The sequence below is a fragment of the Drosophila ficusphila genome, unplaced genomic scaffold (assembly GCF_018152265.1).
Source record: "Drosophila ficusphila isolate 14025-0441.05 unplaced genomic scaffold, ASM1815226v1 contig_286, whole genome shotgun sequence".
Taxonomy (NCBI): domain Eukaryota; kingdom Metazoa; phylum Arthropoda; class Insecta; order Diptera; family Drosophilidae; genus Drosophila; species Drosophila ficusphila.
This window is the reverse complement of record NW_025064189.1, coordinates 5,205,242-5,224,805: the sequence shown is the minus strand read 5'-3', so window position 1 is coordinate 5,224,805 and position 19,564 is coordinate 5,205,242. Positions and strand designations below refer to the sequence as shown.

Here is a 19,564-nt window from a genome sequence, read left to right as displayed (position 1 = left end):
CAATAGACCACTGGTTTTTATACTCCTACAGGTAGGCGAAGTAAAGTAAATTATCGGGTAAGGTTTCCTTGCCTGCTGTAATGACTTTGACCTTGGCAAAAACGACCTAACCGCGATTACCCAAAAATTTCTGAGAAAGATAACGCGGACACCTAGAAAATGTTTTTGAGTACCCGCTGATTTAGTGGAAAGTGCTTAAGTAGATAGAATCGGAAAATAGGTAGCAGGCCAATTTTCCAAAATTTTGCCTATGGCTTATCGCCTGCATGCCACATGTTAAACAAATGTACGGTTTTTCTTAAAAATGTAAAACATTTGCTACTCGCTACTTAAGATATCATCATCGAGGATTAATTAAATTAAAACAGAAACACACGATTGTTTTAAATAAAGAACGGATGTAGGCTTTTCATTTGAATGAATTTATTTACAAGTGAATATGTTGACATCAAATTAATAGTATTTGCTTACTTTTAAAATACATCTTAGTTATTAAAATTAATTATAATTAATTATTACTTCTTAATGCATTACAAAAAGGTGAAATCAGTTATATTGTATAAAATATGTTGATGAAAAAGTGTCAACTACGCTGCAATTGACAAAGAGTTGCCTTTTCAGCCTTTTTTAGACTTCCGTTTTTTGAAAAGTGGCCTTGAGGATTCGAAGTTCTTCCAGTAATTTTTTGCGTTCCTCCTTAAGAAAAAATACCTCTCGTTTTAAGGAACATCTGGAATAGTGTATATGTTTTTAAAAATATAAAAAAATGTTATCATAACGTTTAATGGCAGAAACTAACACTTCGTGCTCCAAATGTTTGACATAATTGTCGCCCTCTGAGTCGACGATCTCCACATGATCCTTGGCATTTGGTTGCGGATTTAAAGGATCCAGGATTTCCACTTCCAAATGCATATAATCTTTCAGTCTCTTGGGGTCTTTATTTAAATCAGATTCGCTGATTAGCTCCACATCCTCATTGCTGGACGAATTTTCTCTGAGATGCTGCAAATCAGTGGCAAAATCGCATAGTTGGATTTCGATGGTTTCATTATCATCATCATCTAGAGATTGAGTTTTCTTAGACTTAGCTGAAGAAACATTAAAATTATCCTTTTTTGGTTTTCCACGCTTTTTCAGCATTCGGGGTTTATTTATAGTGGGAAATGAGCCGGGCTTAAGTTTAGTTGGATTTTTTCTGGTAAACCCAAGTTCGTACTGCATGTTCCGTTCAAAATCTTCAGGTGTAAAGTGCTCATTGCAAATACAAGCTGTTTATATACACATGGATATTTTTTAATAATTTGTTTACTCTTTAAACTGTCATTAAATAATACCTGTAGCAGGATTCATGCTTTTTCGCTGGCAGAAATCTATCCATTTTTGAAGAACCGGTTTCTCCTTGGGGAAATGAAAGTATCGCCATTTTATTCTATTGCAATTGCGATTATTATTTCCGCAATTATTCACAGCGCAGCGCATTTAAGCAATAATAATTTATTGTTGAAAATATACGAACAGCTGATTAAAAAACAGTATTAGGTGTCGCCGCTAAACTGGCTTAAAACTCTACTAAACGGATAATGGATAAAACTATTCGTTATCCGAGCAGAAAACAACGTTTATTTTTAAATGTAAAAAACAAAAGTAAAACAAAAATAATAAATAATGAGGTTAAAGAAAGTAAATTTTTGTTTACAGGAACCGAGTTTTTTATATCATTTAAATTTCTGATTTGTGTTCAATGTACCGGTATTAAATGTTGAAGTTTTCCAACACCGATCAATCAGCTGTTTTTCAGTTTTAATCTCTTGTTGGTTTGTTTTGATTTTCCTGCCAATTTTTGTTATTATGTTGAAGAGCAGCAATTTAAATAGGTACATCAAGTAAAACATTGATATTCCCATAATGTAACTCCCGAAATGTTCGTTATAGTGTCCTTAATGAAATCCCTGACCAAACAAAAAGGGATCCGGCAGTGTCACCTTCCCCCGATGGAAACAAAAAACAGAAAGCGGAAACCTGTTGCTCATCCAAGGATCAGGATGTTATGGGTAGTCTAGCCGCTTTGCAATTGTCCGCTGGGGTACTGCAAATAGCGGAACCTCCGCTAGAACATGTTCGCGTACAACTTAGGGAATTGATGTAAGTGTTTTTTTCAGGACCCCATCCTTAAATGTTAAAAAAATCCCTTTTTAGTGGAAGGCAGAACAAAATATACATCGATTTGTCCAAGGAGAAATACAAACTGGATTGCAGCGAAGTGGCCAGACTGAATGACATGGTAAGAACCATTTCATGTTCCTATAAATCCACAAAACAAATTTTCTCTTGGTTTTCCTGTAGACTTTTTAAAAAATATTGTAGCAGGAGCTACATTTATAAAATGTGCGAATGTCAGAACATATTTAATTCTTATTAATGATACAAAATTTGATATAGCTAGTCTTTCGCTTTTCTTGACTTGTTTGTTATTTTATTAGTTACAAATGCCGTGATTGATTAGGAATGCATTCCGATCGAGCTTTCCATATGTATATCATGTCAATTGTGTAATTACTAATTCCGAACAATTAGGGCCATTTTATAAGGCACAATAGCCAAGTACAAAAAAGCTTGGCCAATTAGGTTGGTAAATCTTATCTGTGGGTGCAGGCAAACGTCTGTGATCACTATCTAATCTCAAAACAATGAGCATATAAATCAACTCGAAATTACAAACTACAAAGTAACAGCCTTTATTGCCGTTTCCATTTATGTAGATGAGCGATGTGAAGCGATACAAAGAAAAACTGACAAAGATCAAGAAGGAAATGCAGGGCGTCTACCAGCGCACCAAAGAATTGAAGGTGAGAAATGATTTAAGGAAAAAAAACCCGTGGTAAAAGAGTAAAGGGAGCAATAAAAAAAATTAAAAACTGTGTTGATTAAAACGTTTATTAGCTTTTTAATTGCTGATTACAGAAACGCGCCGCAAACGTGGCGGCCTGCAAGCAGCGCGACTACCAGCGCAAACTCGAAAAGCAACAGCATGAGGAGTCGCTCATCGGCAGCCAGTAGAAGCACTAGATTATCAGATCCCATCTGACCAGGTGGATCTGGGATTTTACAAGTTCAACACCTCGTAAAGGCGCATTTACATTGGGATTCCCGATAACAACTTAACAAAGATAACAGTTGAACAAAAGTTAAACCATTTGGATACATAATAATAATTATTGTATACGTTATAAGAACTGGCTATCGTATGCCTGCGATAAGTCGAAAAACATTACATTGTATATTGTGTATAGTTAAGTAAATACTTAAGAGATTTCGCAAAAATAAGAGACACATGCACCCGGAACAGGGGAAGCCATTGACTACGTTGATACATTTAGCTACCAATATTACATATAAATATACAAACTCGTTAAACATTAAGATGGTGTGGAGAAACAATAGTTGAACAATCACAGCGCCAAGGCAGCGGCTTATATAATATAAACTAAAACTCACGGTAAACATTGGTTGTAACTACTAGAACATGCAAACAACCTGCTGCGCTTGAAATTCTACAAATAATTAAGTTCTCACATTGAATTGAAAGGTAAATGAGGAAGGGTTTCGCTTGCGCGTCATGCTCGTAGGTGGCAATGTGTGAGAGTGTGGGGCTACTAAGATAAGTTACTACTTAAATAAAGCACGTTTACAATATAGGTAGTACACCGAATCAACATGCAGCTTCGAGAGTAGAAATATGTTGGTGTGGAGCATTCAGTTGGTCAGTAGAAGCGTGGCCTCTTGTGGTCGCTGTTGCTGGTTCGTTGGTGATTGATTGGTGGTGTGGGTGATGCGGTCAAACCAAACATCGTTTAGCTAACTCTACTATACTCCTGATCATTCAGCATGTGCATTGCATCTGTCGGTGCGAAATACTTGACAGTGCCTAAAAATATTCAGAACAGTTAGTAAAATGTTTAAATATTTTAAATACTGAAAAATAATAAAATAAATAAGGGCTATGTGGTCGCTAGAAAATTGATAGTCCAACTAATAATAATAATAACGTTTCTTGTTTCCCCACAAATATATTTTATTGTGCTTAGTTAAATTATTTTTTCATCTTCATTAGAGAATATGAACAGTCGATTTATTTGTTTGATTTCAGTTCACATACATTTAAATTAAAAAAATAATGATAAGAATATCAAGTTCCGTTGTGATTTGCTAAATTCATTCAATTTTACTTAATCAGGCAAGTGAGCTTTAAATTCATTTTGAGTCAGTTATCTACAATATAATCTATGGCAGATCTTAAAAATCATAGGATGGTTTTCGAGTGGTAATAGTATGTCGATTTCCTTTGTTTGAGGGCATTTTAAGTACACTTGCCAAATAAAAATTCAAATAGATAAAAATCTATCTACACTGTATTTTAAACGGTTAATACTTAAATAAATTCAGGGAGCTAGCCTTTTCGTTTGTTCAATAAAAAATGTTATAAGGGGGGACCTTGGCCAGCATCAACTCAAGTCGACTTCGCGGAAACCGTCACCGTCTTTATGGTCAGTGTTTTTGGGCCTGTCTGTCTCCAAGGACGCAGTGGCTGGGGCAGTGGCAGTGGCGGATGCGGAAGAGACCCTACCCTTACCATTTTCGTCAATGTTCCTGTTGCGCTGCAGGTACAGTTGAATCGAGACGTGGATCACGAAGATAATGAAGGCACCTATTCCAAAGATCTCGAAGGTCGTGCGTGCCGAGACCGCCTCAAAGAGCTGGCCTCCAATCAGACTTCCCATGGACACACCGACACCCTCGAAAATTGCGCCCACCAGACTCTGAAAGAGCAAGAAAAAAGATAATGGATTGATGGACACTCTTCTTAGGGCCAAGAAACCCACCTGCATGGTGGCCTCCGTTCCAGGTGGAGCCACAATGCTCGCGTATGAGGCCATTGTGGCGTAAAACAACCCGAAGGTGACGCCATTCAGCAGTTCGATGGGCAAAATGTACCAGGGGTTCTGCAGCATCGAGTACAAAATGAATCGCACTCCAAATCCGAAAAGCACCAGACTCATGGCGTTCACATGCCCCATCTTCTTCAGGATCCATCCGGACAGGAAGAAGAACGGCAGTTCTCCGCCGAAGCACTGAATCCCCATGACCAAACCCTCCAGGGTTTTGATCGAGCTGTCACATCCCTCGAACGCCTTGTCCAGCTGCTCCAAGTAGATGAACAGGAAGTTCCAAATCAAAGCCGTTCCGAGTCCAATAGCCACGCACCACAGGAAGAAGATGACACAGCGCACTGAGAGGAACATTTGACCAACGTCCTTGACAATGTTGGACGACAAATGGGTTTGCGTGTGCTAAAAAAAAGTTTATAATATTGTGCAGTGGTTTATTAAAATATAATCTTTATAAATGTTTTTATTTAATAAGACAGTCATCATATTTCTTTGAAATGACTGTGGTATTACGTTCAACTCACCCTCAGTTTGGATGAGGCGAACACGTCGAATCCCATGATAATCAGCGCCATCCAGAACACGGCCGTATAGTTCTTGTTCACCTCACCCACGGACATGTGATCCACGAGGACGCCGGCCAACAGGGCAAAGACTCCCCAACCGAGGGAGCCGCACAGGCGCTGCTTGCCATACAGGTGATGGCGATCCCCGAGGATGCCGAAGCAGATGGCATCACCGATGCTGACCACCACCGCCATGCCAATCCAGCTGAAGATGAGCAGGCCGAAGAACAGCCAGAACTTCGGCATGGACAAGGCACTACTTGTGTTGATCACCGCACTCTCCGCCAGCTGTTCCTTGATGTACTCCTCCTGGCAGTCCATGGTGCAATTGGCTGCGAAGTACTCCTTGTTCGCTGGACAATTGAATGTTACATTCTGACCAGCAATTTGGCCGCGATCATGGGGAATCATGAAAAACAAGCACTCCTTCTCGGGCAAAATCTCCGCCATGCTGATGCTCGTTCCAAACTCCATTTGAGGATTGGTGCGATTTGCGGCACAGTTGTCCGTATTGTTCTTCAACCAATCCTGGCACACAATGTCCCACATGAAGGGCTTAGCCTCGCAGTTCAGGTGGCAGTTCAGCGACTGATTTCCGTAGTATCGCTCTAGATTCCGCTCCACGCACTCGCCAAAGCCGGAGCAGAATCGCACGTTGGATACACCCGAGTGGCAGTGGAACTCCACCTTGGGCAGCGGTTTCTCCATTCCCGGCACGAACATGATCAGGAAGAAGGCAATGCCGGTGAGCACCTGGCCCCCAAGGAAGAGGGAGCGATGCCGATGGAACCTTTATATAGGTAAAAATATATAAATAATATTAAATATTGTAGAAATAATTTACTGGCCAAAAAACGGTTTGTGTATATTGAAAGCTCTTTTATATAATAAATACGTTAACAATTTAAATAATATCAATACGTCAACTCAACCAATTAATAGAAACGATTGCTAATAAAATACAATTTTACGATAACTGATAATAACTCTATTTACCATGTTATTCAATTAGTCAACTGAGGCTATAAAAAGGCTTATTGATTTATTTTGTCATACTCTTTAGTAAGCGCTAATATTATTTCCAAGTTCAAACCTATTACAGCTTTTATAAAAACTAAAAAGCTCATTGAACAACAAGGGTATATTTACCCTAAAAATTAAAAAATGTGTTGAGTTTCGGGAAAAAAATGTAGCTCGTAAAAGGCACTAAATGGGTATTAGTATAAATAAATAGGTTTGTGTAAATAGAAACTGTAAGTGAGCACGTTTTACGATGAAATGGGAACTGTAGCTGTTTGCAACTCTAAAGTAAACGTTTGATAAATAGGTTTAGTAAGTCTACAGATTAGGAAGATCATCTCACCGGTCTGCAATGTAGCCGAATAGGGGCTTCGCCAGCATTCCAATGATGGGCAGAATCATGTACATGGTGCCCACCACCGCGGGGGAGTATCCCAGCTGTCCGGCCAGAGTGGGCATGAAGGGGACGACGGGAGCGGTACCTAGATAATAGAGCATGCAAAAACACTAGATTATCTTTCAGATGCGTTGGACCTGATAAGTGGATGAGTGAGTGGGTGGAGATATGCATATGGGCAGTTGACATCATTATATTCAGTGTTTTCGTCTAGTTGTGGGTGTTTCTCCCTCACTGATAAGCAACGTCTATCGCAAACAAGTAAGTTAGATATCGTCAACTCGCTGCCAAGTAGAACTTAATGGTAATTGAAAAGAAAAGTAAAAGTAAGCTTTAATTGTTGAAAGTGGTTTGGCTGTCGGCACGTCTTAACTTTTGATGAGTTTCGGGGAGCGGCAGTTCACTCGGTCGCTGGGGTTGTTATTAAATCTCGTTTTTTTACCTTTGCCCACATTTGTGGCAAAAAGCTTATAACTTTACCAATTTAAACTGATGTTATAGAGAAATACCTCTTAATGTTTTTACGGAATTCTTATACAAACTGCTTCTAAATTGAAGGAGAGACCAAGTCTGAATTTCAGATATTTCTGGTTCGGCATTTAGTCACGGAGCTCTACCAACAATTATGAGAAGACCTTATCTCGTGTCTGTGTTTGCATCTTAAAGAATGTACTACTTTATAACGTTATTATCTTGTAAATAAAATTAAGCAAGTGAACAAAGTGCAAAGTATGTATTAATCACTTACGTAAACATTTATTCTCTTTACTAGAATTACTAGAATAAAATAGAAAAATACAGCCTTTGTTCCTTTTTCAGCTACCCCAATTGAGTAGTGAGTGAATTTTGTCAGTTAACTGCAGATTGAAAATTCGAAAATTTGGTTTCCATGCGGGCAAAACCCAGAGTTTCTTAATTAGAGCTCAGACGTTTTTGGTCAGAATTTTCCATTCCATATATGTATCACCATATACTTTTTATATTGTTTAGTGTGATTTCACAGAAAAATGATTTATTCATTGGATATGATTTCATTAATCAAATAAAGTCAATTAATAAGACCCCACAAACATTTCCAGATCGCCAAAGCAAGATTACCGTTCTGAATGTGGTTTAAAATTACTGACCATTTAAAAAAAAAAATTGCCTATAAGTTACTGTAATTTCAATTAAAACGCAGCAAAGTGCTGTATCATTCGCTAGGAATTGTAACCCGAATCGGCCTGCATTAGCTTATCGCTAGCTTATTGGACTCTCCGATCGCCATTGCCTTTTGTTCTATATTCCGGGTGTTTTTCTTATCTCTAAACATAGGGCAAGTGTTCTGAATGACGAAATCGAAGCGAGAGATCAAAAGTTCGCAATTAGCAGCACAATATTTAACCTCTAGCACGTGCGTGCGTCTAAAAACGGGAAAACCTTATCGGCTGATGTAAGCGATGCGCGGTACTTAAATTAATGGGTTTGTGGGTGTATTTTTTTTAGGGGGAGTAGCATGCATATAACTTACCGGCATTGAAGAGAAAATAGTGCGCCTTCATGGGCAGCAGCTCCTTATCGATGGTGGCCTTCATTCTGCCGTAATTACGTTTAACCGCGCCACAAAGATCAATACTAATTGCGTTTTATCGGTGCTAAATTACCGCGTTTTCCAGTTCATTCACAAAAAATGCGAACTCAAGCAAAAAAGCATGTGTTTGACTCACACATGCAAACGGCTGTAAGTGCAAGTGTTTTTAGTATCCATGTGTTTAGTGCCCGAGATCACGTTTCTCTTCCAATTGGAACTTGCTACATTAGCGTTTTTTTTTTGTTAAAAAAAAATCATCAATTTCGCATGTCAGCTAATTAGAAGGCTTGGGAACTTGTCGCATTTTTAGCACTAATTTAAACCCGCACCACGCACAATCCGCAGAAATCGAGGGCTCCGGCTAGGCGAACATCCACAACACGACTGATTGGAACCCCGGGCGTTTCGAGCCGAGTGTCAACATGTTTGTTTGCGTTTGCCGTCGTTTGTTTACGAATTCCCCTTATCTGCGGCACACCAATTATTATAAACTCAATACGCCCACCGACGAACGTGAAGAGGCGCCGGGCCGGTCGGTTTACCAGAATAAACTTAAAATAAACCTACATAAATTGCAAACACAGCTGACTGGGCCGACTAGGGATGGGAGCGGCTCGAGCTAGAGATGGCAAGTGATATCTCGCAAAACTCACGAGCTTTTGCAAATTTTAAAAATAATTATGTTTGTACGACAAAATTGAAATCCTACTTATATTTTATAAATTGATAAAAACGGGAAATAGTACGCATAAAATAGGGGATCTCAGTGAACTACGTTTCAGGACTTCGGATGAAGCAACCGCTACGTTGTTCGGTAATCAAGAAGATTATACAAAATTAAATTTCTTTATGCACATTTATATACGCACTTCATTTGTACAGTTTCTCTCGAACTAGTGGCTAACTTATAATTACAATGACCTATGCGTGAGATGGGGAATTAAGGGAAAACGTGGCTAATTGCAGGGGTCCTCATTCGTAGATGTGACTATAGTGCTGCTGGTATACGTGTATATAGTTCTCCTTTTCCTGCGGCGTCATCTGCGCTATCAGGTTGTCGTCCAGTTGGTCGAGCGGATGTGGTCGTCCTGCTACCAGTACAGTGGGCACATCGTCCTCCTCCTCCGCGGAGTCCGAGTTGATATAATTGTCGAAGTCAACATCGGCTGTAGATGGGATATGAATTTTAAATTACTATTTGATTGAAATATGAAATGTATATTGAATCCTTACGAATCTTGGCATTGTCGATGTCTTTCTCATCGTCGCTGGAATCGCTGGAGTTGGCGTTCGAGGAGCCCATGCGCATGCCCTTCATGTGCGGCTCCTTTTGGCCAGGCTGCTTCTCGTGCTGGAGCAGCACAGACATGATGTCTTCGTTCTCCTTCCGGTTCCGATGGCCGGATCCGCTGGCCGTCTGCACCGCATCGGCTGCGCCATCGTCGGCATCCGTGTCGGTTATCACAGTGCTCTCGGTCATCCAAATCGGTCGCGATTTGCGCTCGACCACGGCATCCGAGGTGTCGTCGCCGCCAATGGTGACGTCCACGCGGGTTTCCTCCACGGCGAAGCCCTGGTTTCTCGTCGCCTCGCCTGACCAAGCCATGCCATCCGGTCGCATGGCGTTCGGCTTGTTCAGTCCTCGAATGGTATCGATGTCCACGGGCTCCGGTTCAAGCACTTCTGGCGCTAGCTTAATGCCCTCCACTTCCCTGAGTAGATCGTACAGTGGCTGCAGTTGCTCGTTGAAGTGGGCCAGCAACAGGCGAGAGTCTTTCTTCGGCATCGCAGCACTGTCCTCCTCCACTGAGCTGCCACAGAAGGTGCAGCGGAACTCCAGCGTGGCCATGTCAAATAATTGGTCGGCCTCGAGGTCCGTGAATGTCTTGGAGCACGTGGAGCACTTGAAACTGGCCCGACTGGTGGCATCCCGCTCCTCCGTTTCCATGCGTTTCCGCATCAGATCAAGTTTGTACTTGACCACGTTCACAAAGGTCTTGTAGTTTATAAAGTAGTAGTTGACCTTCTGGGCCTTCCCATCAGGCCCCGTTTCCATTTTTAACCGGATCTGGATGAATTTGTCGGTGCGTAGCGTGGTTATCCTGGCTCGCAGTTGCTTCTTCTCGAAACGCAGCAGTTCGCCAATGTCGTCCTCCTTCATGCACGGATTCCGCACCAGCATGTCGATGATGAGGGCGTCCTCCAGGGAGTAGAATCCACGGACCACGAGGCGTGCCAGTTGCTTAAGGCTGCTGGGGACCTCGGTCACGTAGCGCACCTCCGTCTTCGCGGGCGCTGAGTTCGAGGCAGCCGCCGACGTCGATGACATCGTAGGTTTATCTGTAGGATCGGTCGTATATATAGAATGAATGGCGTTTTGACCTGGCGACTTCCACGCTACTCACCAGTCTCTCGGCTTTGTTATCCAGAAAAAACAGCGTTGTTTTCTGTTATTCACAGTTGGCGGTGGGTCCAGGTATATTCATGGGTGGAGCGGCACTCATCTGTAACCGATTTTGACGTATTTTTCCTGCTTTTCAACGGCAAAAATATAAAATTTCCGCCGCCAATTTCTTTTTTGTGTAGCAGTGTTACCAAGACACGAACGCTAAAATTTACCAACACTTCTGCACGGCTAGGTGGGAAACTTAGCTAGTAATTCAGCTATCCCTGTAACCAATTATTATACTCTCACTTAACGGCATTGCCACATCTAACATATAACAATTTAAATTTAAACATCACCGGTTGAAAAAATATAACGAAATACTTTGAAATATACATAAAATTGAAAAGAAGAAACAATTTATGCGCAGATATCCGAAAAGGTAAAAATATTTATAAAATGCCATTACTAAATTAAGCTATCTGAAATAAACAGTTCCTTGAAGGTAAGGCGCATTTACTTTTATAAGAAATCATTTATTTGGTAAGTATTATAATTCAAAAGTTATAGTTTTAAGTAATAAATTTAATTTTTATTTAATATAAGAAAGATTTTGACTTATATAAATACAAATTACAATATAAAACTAAGTTCAAAGTAGATCTTAATAAATTATGTTAATTGACTTTATTAATTTTAGTTAAGCTTTAAAAAATGTATTAAATTTTAGGTTCCCAGATTTAAGCCGAAAAATCCTTTTTGTGTGCACTTAATTTCCATATTTGCGTTCTGGCTTTTCCGAGGACTCCGCATATGAGCGCTATTTGCTCTCAAATGGTTTTGGCCGCACAAATAAGTGAAAATAATCCAACAAGTCGTTCTCTCGCCGCCTTTGTTTATCCAGCCGAAGTGCTTAATATTTCATGCTCCGCTGTCTAGGGTCGTCTATTTTTTAATGCGAACTTCGCCTTACGTTCGAGTGCATTCCGGTGTAATCCCCCAGAACGACGCTCGCCCACACGAAAACCCCCTAGTTACACAAACAAAGCAGCCACCGCCGAGGGGGTGGACCGTTTCCCGGGGTCAGAGGTCGGGGGTGCAGACGTCCTCCTGCGTGTTTATTTGGCTGCCAACACACTTCTGTTGTCCTCGATGAATGTCATGGATATAATTGGGTACACAACGCCAACGTCCGAATCAGCTGCTTGTTATTTACAAATGCAAATCCAACAGACAGAATGGAGTGAAACTTATCGGCCAAGAAGTAGAAATGGGAGTAATTATTGGGAAACAGTATTCTGGTCACGAAGGCTTTTAGAACATTTCACTAAATAGCCAATGAGTTTTTATTTGTTTGAAAACGTGTTAATGAGAATGTTTAAAAGGTTAGCTAACGAAAAATGTATTTACTTGAAGAATTTTTAATTCGGGATAGTATTTCGGGTACCATTCTTCCAATTATTCTTTTTGTTTGGCTATAATAATCTTAGCATTCGATCTCCATATTATTTCTCTACTCGGCACAATTGTTATTGACCCGGAACAATAAGTTGTTTAGGAGTAGGGTAAGATGGGGTAAAACCGCCGGTGGGTAAAACCGCCATTTGGATTTCAAATTCAAATGAAGCGCCGAAACGATTAACCGTTGATAATGTAGATTCTGATTGATAATGCGCGGTTTTTGAAGTCGGTCGGAATACTGCAGCTTTATCGTGACAATTTCTATAGCGCCATTTTTGTTTCACTCGATGGCGCCAAAAAATTTTTGTTATAAAGATTGCTCAATCAAGTGTAAGTGAACGGCTTAAAAAAAGAGGTAAGTGTCCGCTTATAGTACGAACCTTGATACTGATGTACATGTATCAAGTTAGTCAATATTTCCAAAATTGTACAAACTAAGTGACCTCGAAAAAAAATTGGCGCATGGGGTAAAAACGCCGCGAAAAGGTGGGGTAAAAACGCCACACAATTTGATAACGGAAAAACTCGTTTTAATCGAGAATGAATGTCTTTCAGCATCATGCCTCGCAATTACGCAAGAAAAAAATCAAAAATTGATGAAAATATATTTCGGGCAATCGAGGAAGTTCAGGAGGGCAGCAAGGTGGCAGTTGTTGCCGAAAAATATGGGATTCCCCGAGAGACTTTGCGAGACCGAGTCAACAAAGCGCACAACGCTTATTATGGCCATCATCCCCAGGTAAAGTGTCAAATATTCACAATTTTTGTCAATTGAAACAATATGTAATGTCATGATTTTGAATTCAATTCAATTTAAAAATAACAGCCTTTCTTTTTGAACAGATAATTGCAAACAGTTTTGTATAAAATGATTTTATCTTTTAAATAAGAATATTTTAATTTTCAGTTTCAAACCTTTGTTAATGCGACATTTCTTCTTAGTTTAAAACTATTTTAACCACGTAATTCTTATTTTACAGATTTTTACTGACGACCAAGAGGCATCGCTTGAGAAATATCTCATAAAAGCATCAGCTATATTTCTTGGTTTCTCTCGGACAGCAGTTCGACGACTTGTTTATGACTTCGCTTCAATTTCTTATTTTTACTTTTATATAATATATTCGTTGTAACATGTAATATCCATTTGAATTGAATAAAAATTTTTCTCAGAAGTTATTGACATTATTTGGGTACTTAACTACACTAAAACCAGAATGGCGTTTTTACCCCACTAGGTGGGGTAAAACCGCCGTTTTAAACTTTTCTTCTGAACGATCACAATTCTTTTAAAATAAAAGCTACATAAAAACTTTCTAAATGAATTATGTAGCCAAGGGATTAAACTTTCAGAAATATGATTTGGATCATTGATCATTTTATAAATGAAAGCTTGACATCGTCAAATATACATTTTTGGCGGTTTTACCCCATCTTACCCTACATTAAAGTTCGTACAACATTCGGTAACAAAAGCCAAGGACGTTATGTTAACTATCTAAGCGCTTTATCGCGACATTAACCAGGCCCGGCATTTTACTACAATTATTTCATTTGTTATGGTCAACATTAAACAAAAATAAATAGTGTGGGATTTTTTATAATCAGGTGCTGCACTTAAAAGTACCAATAATGATTTTAATCTTATCCAAAAGATCACTTTGTATTTCTACTTATGATTAAATAATAATATTAACTCATATAAAAATTTGTTGAAACAAAGTACAACTCTTTACAGTGTTAACTGCTGCACGTGAACACCCACGGGCGATCAGCCTAAGCGGCTGGCTGAATTCCTTGGAAAAGCCTGAGTTTTCCGTGGGGTGGGTCACCCATCGGAAACTCCACCTGAGCTTGTTTACCTTGCACCGAAGTTCAGGGCGCAAACTCTGGGAGAAAATGGACAGAGGAGTAGGCCCAGGTTGTTTGGACGCTTTTCCGCGAACTAAACCATCGAATCCCTGAGGCACTACGTCCATGGGAAAAGCTTTTCCGCGTGAGCAAAAGAGAGCACTATCGAGTGCGCAGGCTCTCTCTTTCGTCGCGGGGAAAACAGAATCAGGCTTTTCCACTTTCGCTGGTGGCATCCGTCTGCAGTTTGAATTTTGAGTCGTGCGCGCTAACGCTCGTTTTCCTCGCTTTTCCGCTCGACAATTTTCCACAGCGGTCACAACAATTACAGGCGACAAAAGCGTGCAAACACTTTTTTTGTTGTTTTCGAACGTTTTACTGCAATTTCCTTCTCTGTCTGCGAGACAGCGGGTTTCTTTTGCGGCTTTGGTTTTTCCGTTCGCGTGTGTTTTCTTTCGATGTTTTTGTGTGTTTCCGCTGCGAATACGGGGCCCAAAGAAAAGCCACGATAAGCACAAAGGGAAATTGGGAAAACGCGGCGCCGCAACTTTTGCCAAATTGATTTTTATTGTATGAGACGCAGAGTTCAAGCATTATATAAAGAATCAGGCAAGAAAAAGGTTGGTTTCCCAAATACCCAAAAAAATGAAAACGTTCTAAAAACAAACTTAAAAAAAAATGTTAAAAAAGAAGAGATATTAACTTGAGTTAATGCAACATTTGTTGGTGGCTGCACGTGATTTGTTGTTAGCCAGTTTCACCCTCTTGTGTGGAAACAGTAGTGCTCACCCTCGAAAAATAGAGAGCCGGTCGCTAACCGCCCCCCAGGGGGTGGCACCACCCACTCGTCTGTGATGTCATACCACCCCCCGCCCACTGCCCACCGCCCATCGGCATAATCGCAATAATGGTCTTAGACATCCTGGCGCGTCCTCCTCTCATGAGCGCCTCATTGAGCTCATTGATTTGCGGATTTCTTTGTGGACTCCTTTGCATAACGCTCGATATCTGGAAAATCATCCGTTATCACGGCTGCATGTGGACTATATACCATGTACTTAATGTGTATATAGTCGGCCTACTCCACAAATCAGGTCAAAGTTGCATAGTGACCCAGAAACGAACACTGACGTACTGCTTGGCTATAGCTTGTGGGGGATCGAATCGTGACTGGGATTGGGGTTCGTATTGGGATGATGGTTCGGATGGAGATTGTGTTAACCAAGTTCAATTTGCATGTGAAACGAGTAGCCTCGATGCATCCAGAATAACTCATTTGCAATCGAAACCAGTTGAAATTCACGTGGCACATTCAATCCTGCGAAAAGGTGTTCCATATGCAACCAAATTAGTTTGGTTTTCGGAGCAGAAACTGGTTTGATTTTAATTGAAAACAAATCAAAAATACACTAAATAAAACGTTTTGAGATACATGTAAATAAATACTTTATCGTTGTTTTGAGTTTTAAACGTTTTATAGACATTTTACCTATGCTGGCTTTTCAAAATATATTATATACACCATCAAAGTTAGTATTAAAGGTGAAATTCTGTTAAAGAGAAACATTTTACACCCACTATTACAGATATTACAAAGCAACATAGTTGTAATTATTTAAGTGTTGCCAAACGTAATCCCAAGGGTTTCCCTGGTTGCCGCAACTATTAACTAAATAACTTTGTCCCCCACCAAATCCGTACGTGCAACATTTTTGCAGTCCCCGTGTTTTGTTCGCTCCATTCTTGCCACACATTTTCCCATTTTCCCAGCTGATGGGAAGAACAACACTGAACTTGAGCGGGAAGCGGAGGAGAAATATTGACATTCGCTATTCGGTAGGGTTACTATTTCTTTTCAGTCTCCGCACTTTGTTTTGTTTTGAGCGGAGAATGGAAAGTGGGGAGTGGAGAGAGCGGAGTGGCGAAAATCGATACTGCTGCGCTGGCAGCACGCAGGCTTATGGATACGTGGCTTGGACCCGGACCCGTAGACCCACACACCCGTAAACCCACACACCCGTACACCCATATACCCGCACAGTACCCGGATTCAAGTCCGGACGGAGTGCACGGGCAATGTGGAGCAGGCCCTGACACAGAGAGGCGGGGAGGCAGGAGGGCGTGGCGGGGGGTGGGTTCGCTGGAAAATCCAATAAGCACGCGAACTCGAACTCGAACTCAAACCAACTCCAAAAATAGACTCGGAGCCAAGCTGCGGAAAATGCGCACAAAACGGAGGGCACACAAAAAAGAAACACACTAGGCAAGCCCAGCCGCCCACTCGACCACCCCCAAACACTCGAACACACTGAGCACGCATTTTCTAAACAAGACCCATATTTAGTGGTTCATAGAAAAAAAGGAAAATTCTTTTTAGAAAATCATAAGAGCACTAAAAATATGTATAGAAAAAATCATATTTAAATATGGTTGTAATAAAATTAATTTAAAAATTGCAGGAGTATTTTTTTTAATTAAAAAAAACCTTTCTTAAACTATTAACGAAATTGCGTAATTTTATGTTTGTTTGTTGGTTTTTTGAACAAAAACAATAATGTTTTTCCTATCTTTATAAGGATTTTTACCAATTCTAGACATTTATGAACTTAAATTATGAATTTCCTATGAATAGTTACCATTTTAATATTTTGTTTAAAGACATTTTGGTTCTCTTTGAGATAATGCTATCATACATAGTTTAATTATTCCCTGCGCCAACTGCGCCTCTCAGTATGCTGCACATTTACTGCTGGCTCGCCGAAAGCAGAGCAAAAGGTTCTCAAAATTTTAGTTGCATGTCGGAGGTCGGTGGGTGTGGCAGTGGGTGGGGAAATGCACTTTCCGGAATATTAATCAAATTACTTAGCTTGTAATTAAACATTTTCGGGCAGGGCAAAGATGTGGGTCTGCACTTCCTCGCCAAATTGCTCTTGAAAGCTCGGTTAATTTAAACAATTTGGGGATAACTAAATGTGTTTAAAACGTAAAGAAAATGGCTTTACGTAAATTTGACATTTCTGCAAGATGCATAATTTTGTTATTTAAAAGTTAAGCATGGTCATCTTCAAGACAACGTAATATTACAATTAAAATAAATTGAAATAATATTCTGAAACAAGAAAATAGAAAAGAAATGCAATATCCGATCTAGATTTTTCTTTCCAATTTAAACAATTGAAATTGGTTTTATATGTGACTGATAGATTTAAATGGTGATGGTTAGGATTTCGTTTAGTCATTTGGATATAAAACACACGTTGATATGCAAACAAATGTGTTTTTTAAGCTAAACAACATAGTTAACAAACAAATACAGTACCAGCTTCCTTTCGACGATAAATTATGTAAATTCTATGCTTTACACCTCATTTCATTACGGAAAACAAGCCGTACATATGCCTTTAAATTGGTGGTGTCTAAAATGCTGTTTTAAATTAACCAAGTTAGCAGAAAAGTATGGGCTGGAGTCTCATACACAGTGATTTGTAAAATTATCAAGCCAATTTTCACCCAACCGACGAGACACTCGCTTCCACTTGAAGTAACCCAATTGAGAATTCGCCAGGACCTCCCCCTCCCCCCTCACCCGTCCCACTTCCATTTCCGCTTCCTCTGCTCCGCGAGTCCTTTGGCAAAGTCAAGGAGGATTGTGTAACTTGTAGCAGACGGAAAGGACCGAGGAAGCCTGCTTGGGTAACGCCAACTTTCGACTGTGTCGTGCACCAAATTTGTATTTGCATTTGTCGCACAATCAAATCTCAACAATAAAAACCAGTCGTATTAAAAATGCGATTACAATCAAGCCGAAGGTTAAATACTCTTATAAATTTTCAATTTGAAAATTGAAATAGAAAAATAATATGATATGATATATGATTTTAATGAATAATTGGTTTAGAAAGATTTATTGCCAAGGTTATGACTGAATATTTTCATATAATTTTAACACATCGGAGGATAGTAAATAATTTTTTATTAATAAAGAATACGAAATTTGGTATCAAGAATTAAATGCTTTTAGTATTCTTTTGGTTTTGTTTTTCTGACAATATACTTTTGGTAACATCTGCTATATATAGCAGAATACCCTGTCTATAATAGTGTGCTTTTGGGGAACATTCCTCATTTGGAACCGACCGGAAGTGACAGACAGAGAAAGCTCAGTCAATGTCGCTGCCACGCCTCCTTGGGCGGCGAGATGACTGTCTTTTGTTTGGGCTCACGTCCAAACGGAAAGGCAGCGACGGTTGCAAAGATTGGGACAGGACCCCCAGATGGCTTATCCTTCCCACCGAAGGATGAAGGATGTCGATGCAGCCAGGCGGTCCAAAGATAAGCGCTCTGCGAAAGGAGGGGGCTCACCTTGAGACTCGGGGCTTAAGGCCCCTCTTTCGGAACAGAATCCGCGCATTTATGGCAATTAAATTTGCCTCTCCGTAAAATGGCAAAATATCCCCTCGATAAAGCATCCTCGGCGAAGAGCTTTCGAGGTGGCCTCGGTTAATTGAGCACTTAAGTTTTTATTTATGTACTTAAGGTTAAAAGCAATAGCTATCGTTTTCAATATCGACACAAAAGGTTCATTTAATTTGTATCTATTAATACAAAAGTGTCACTTTCTTGGATGGAGGTTGTATTATTTAAAATTAAAATAAATATCATCAAAATAGAAGCCAGCTTAAATATAAGTATGAAGAGGATTTCAATAATCCACAAAACTTTTCCAAATAAATAGTTATAACTGAAGTTATAGCTCTTTAGTTCTTGAAAATCACGTGCTAGAAAATACAATTTGATATCCAAAGCAACCTATTGCCTATTTTACCATAATTGAGATAGTAATCAAAGTCATCAATAAAGTTATAAGCTTTTGCCACACGGTATCCGTCTTGGTAATTCGATTGTAAATCTTCGAAAAGACTTCAAGGACCAATGGCTCCGCCCAAGATTCGCAGGACTCGGTACTTCCGGTCCGAAATCGCGACTCAGGAGGCAATGCACCGGGTGGCGCCTCACCTTGGCTTACTTCGAATGCAGTTTTAACATTGTTTGCCTTATCGGCGAACTTTCTGCAGCCACAACAAGTCGCAGAAAGAATCGAGGTCGAAGGTTACGGCCTGCACGCCAACCCCACGAAAGTGGGCCATAAATCTGGACGGTGGTGGCCTTCTTTTTTATTTGGTCATGTCGTGCTGAGGCACGCGAAAGTGCCACGTATTCGACATGGGGCAAGTCGCAGCGAAACTATCGACAGGGAGTGACAAACCGCAGTTGGCAACTTCCTATAAATCATGTAGTTGCAGTGGCTCTTGAAGGAAATTACTACAAATTGCCGAGTGGTTTGCTGATTGCGGAGTATAAATG

General features: G+C 40.1%; 4 protein-coding genes across 5 annotated transcripts; 1 reads left to right on the top strand and 3 right to left on the bottom strand.

The window, feature by feature from the left end:
- Nucleotides 1–401: 401 nt before the first annotated feature.
- On the bottom strand, nt 402–1,509 carry LOC108100201 (52 kDa repressor of the inhibitor of the protein kinase). The gene is made up of 3 exons (XM_017203975.1): nt 1,338–1,509; nt 800–1,271; nt 402–730 (listed from the first exon to the last, which is right to left on the bottom strand). The coding sequence occupies exons 1-3, from the start codon at nt 1,480–1,482 to the stop codon at nt 628–630; spliced, it is 720 nt and encodes a 239-aa protein (XP_017059464.1). The 5' UTR covers nt 1,483–1,509; the 3' UTR covers nt 402–627.
- A 257-nt stretch (nt 1,510–1,766) lies between these two features.
- LOC108100503 (biogenesis of lysosome-related organelles complex 1 subunit 6) lies at nt 1,767–3,423 on the top strand. Its single transcript, XM_017204451.1, has 5 exons — nt 1,767–1,877; nt 1,936–2,145; nt 2,200–2,284; nt 2,763–2,849; nt 2,965–3,423. The coding sequence occupies exons 1-5, from the start codon at nt 1,852–1,854 to the stop codon at nt 3,058–3,060; spliced, it is 504 nt and encodes a 167-aa protein (XP_017059940.1). The 5' UTR covers nt 1,767–1,851; the 3' UTR covers nt 3,061–3,423.
- A 259-nt stretch (nt 3,424–3,682) lies between these two features.
- LOC108100501 (major facilitator superfamily domain-containing protein 6-A) lies at nt 3,683–9,081 on the bottom strand. Of its 2 annotated transcripts, XM_017204449.2 has the most exons (6): nt 8,443–9,080; nt 6,879–7,017; nt 5,474–6,305; nt 4,884–5,351; nt 4,634–4,820; nt 3,683–3,928 (listed from the first exon to the last, which is right to left on the bottom strand). In XM_017204449.2, the coding sequence occupies exons 1-6, from the start codon at nt 8,504–8,506 to the stop codon at nt 3,855–3,857; spliced, it is 1,764 nt and encodes a 587-aa protein (XP_017059938.1). In that variant the 5' UTR covers nt 8,507–9,080; the 3' UTR covers nt 3,683–3,854. The 2 variants fall into 2 exon arrangements, with proteins under 2 accessions (XP_017059938.1, XP_017059937.1); XM_017204448.2 differs by lacking the exon at nt 3,683–3,928 and having other exon boundaries at nt 4,051–4,820; nt 8,443–9,081.
- A 258-nt stretch (nt 9,082–9,339) lies between these two features.
- LOC108100502 (general transcription factor IIE subunit 1) lies at nt 9,340–11,118 on the bottom strand. The gene is made up of 3 exons (XM_017204450.2): nt 10,908–11,118; nt 9,736–10,842; nt 9,340–9,668 (listed from the first exon to the last, which is right to left on the bottom strand). The coding sequence occupies exons 2-3, from the start codon at nt 10,829–10,831 to the stop codon at nt 9,475–9,477; spliced, it is 1,290 nt and encodes a 429-aa protein (XP_017059939.1). The 5' UTR covers nt 10,832–10,842; nt 10,908–11,118; the 3' UTR covers nt 9,340–9,474.
- Between the last annotated feature and the right edge of the window lie 8,446 nt (nt 11,119–19,564).